The sequence below is a fragment of the Trichechus manatus genome, unplaced genomic scaffold, assembly GCF_000243295.1.
Source record: "Trichechus manatus latirostris isolate Lorelei unplaced genomic scaffold, TriManLat1.0 scaffold00160, whole genome shotgun sequence".
Classification (NCBI taxonomy): Eukaryota; Metazoa; Chordata; class Mammalia; order Sirenia; family Trichechidae; genus Trichechus; species Trichechus manatus.
Genome location: NW_004444096.1, coordinates 6,133,639 through 6,135,527, shown reverse-complemented (window position 1 = coordinate 6,135,527; position 1,889 = coordinate 6,133,639). Strand labels below are relative to the sequence as shown.

The window sequence follows — 1,889 nt, the reverse complement described above, 5'->3', positions numbered from 1 at the left end:
ATGAGAATATTGAGGGATAGTGTTTTTTATTAAATAATACAATTTTTAAAGTATTTGATAAGCTATTAACATATTAAGCATTCATTTACTTTTTTTTTCCATATAATGATGACAATTTTCATGACTTCAGGGCACAGTGTTACAGAAATCCTCAATAATCAATAGCTTTAAGGCCAGGGATTTCTTTGTTTTTGTCTTTGCTGTTGTCTTTAATGAACTTATTGGATGATATATTTCACTTCTGTTTGTTTAAAGATGGACTGGCTGATATAGTCTAGGGAGACAAATCAAAGAATCTAATTTGTCATTGAATGATGTTGCAAATTCCATGTTCATAATGCAAATAGTAATCAAAGATACATGGATACAGAAGACAATCCCAGAATACTTGAAACATGGCAGGACGCTGAGAATATCGTGCCCTCCCAAGAATAAAGGAGAAATGGATATCATACTTCTGGGAAATACCTCTGTATGTGTGAGCATGTTTGCAACATGTACATATCTATGTATCTTTGCAAAAGCCAAACAACAAAAAAATCATATCAAAAGTTAAGGGCATAAAGACACCCACTTTCGTGTGACTTGGGCATTAATCTGGATGTTCTGGGTTGGGCTAAAATTGTATTCAGTTGCACCGAATCTCTTTCCTGCAATTTAGTGCCCTAGACGGGTCACCTTTGCTGCAGTGCTCCTGGACGTTACCTGCACTGTCTGGTCTCAGGATAAAATCACAAAGATAGCCACCAGGCTTCCAGAAACTTACAGATCCTGGGAGAGAGCAGAGCCGTCCTCCCACACCCAGGCGCCACGCGTTTCGTTATAAGAGAGTCCAATCCAGTAAAAGAGTTCATTAGATTTGAAAAAATCCTGCTTGGAAACAGAGACAGGCATATTAACCTAATTTTCATCTACTCAGCGATTAATGTGCATCAGACTTGGCCTGTCAATCACACAGACCAAAATCCTCTTTAACTTCTAATTTAGAAGGTGCAGTCACAGAGCTCCTCTGTCTCATTTATCAGGCCCGTTCATTAATGAAGATAAAAATACCACAAAACCTCACTTCAGTATGGACTAAAAATGTTATAAAGGCAGTTAGAGTTTCACAGAACACTTTCTTCTCAGGCATCACCACTTACTGTTCCAAATCAACAGTATCTTGAAGGATATATGTCATGGATATAATTTACTATAAACTCAGCACAAGTTCTGCATACAGCTAGAGAAATTTTCACTTTTTCTTATGAAGTGGACAATTTTTATAATAATATCCTCTACAATGCTTCCACATTATATCCCAAAGACATGACAAAAGGGTGTAATTACAAAAGAAATTATAAATTCAAAGAACCAAAAATCACAGTTGTTTAGTTGGTTCCTTGAATACAATGAATAGAAGTAGCCATCTAGCATTTCTTCTTTAAAGTCTCACTGAAAAGTTTCTTGCACTTTATTTAACATGTTGATTTGTTTCCCTAAGGTGTAAATCTTTGAGGAATCTTCTGTGAGTTTTATAATGATTGATTCAAGATGCAGGAAATGAGTAAGTCATTTGCTCAAACGTAACCACCTGTTTACTCTCCAATTAAAAACTTCAGCCAAAATATTCAGCTTAAAGAAAATCCAACACCTCTACAATAAAAAGACAAATAATCCAATTTAAAAATGGGCAAAGGAAATGAACAGACACTTCACAGAAGAAAACATTCAAGCGGCCAACAGACACATGAGGAAATGCTCGCAATCACTAGCCATTAAACAAATTCAAATTACAACCACAATGAAATACCATCTCACCCCGGCATTACTGGCACGAATCAAAAAAACCAGAAATAACAAATGTTGGAGAGGCTGCAGGGAGATCAGAACTCTTATGCACTGCTGGT

At 36.2% G+C, this 1,889-nt stretch overlaps 1 protein-coding gene across 1 annotated transcript in view; it reads right to left on the bottom strand.

Moving 5' to 3' along the window:
- The window catches only part of LOC101351630 (natural killer cells antigen CD94-like), a 101,300-nt gene that overhangs the window by 73,657 nt on the left and 25,754 nt on the right, over nt 1-1,889 (bottom strand). The window contains exon 6 of the mRNA XM_023740642.1: nt 767-870. Within this exon, the coding sequence (XP_023596410.1) occupies nt 767-870 (104 nt within the window). The remainder of the gene's footprint in view (nt 1-766; nt 871-1,889) is intronic.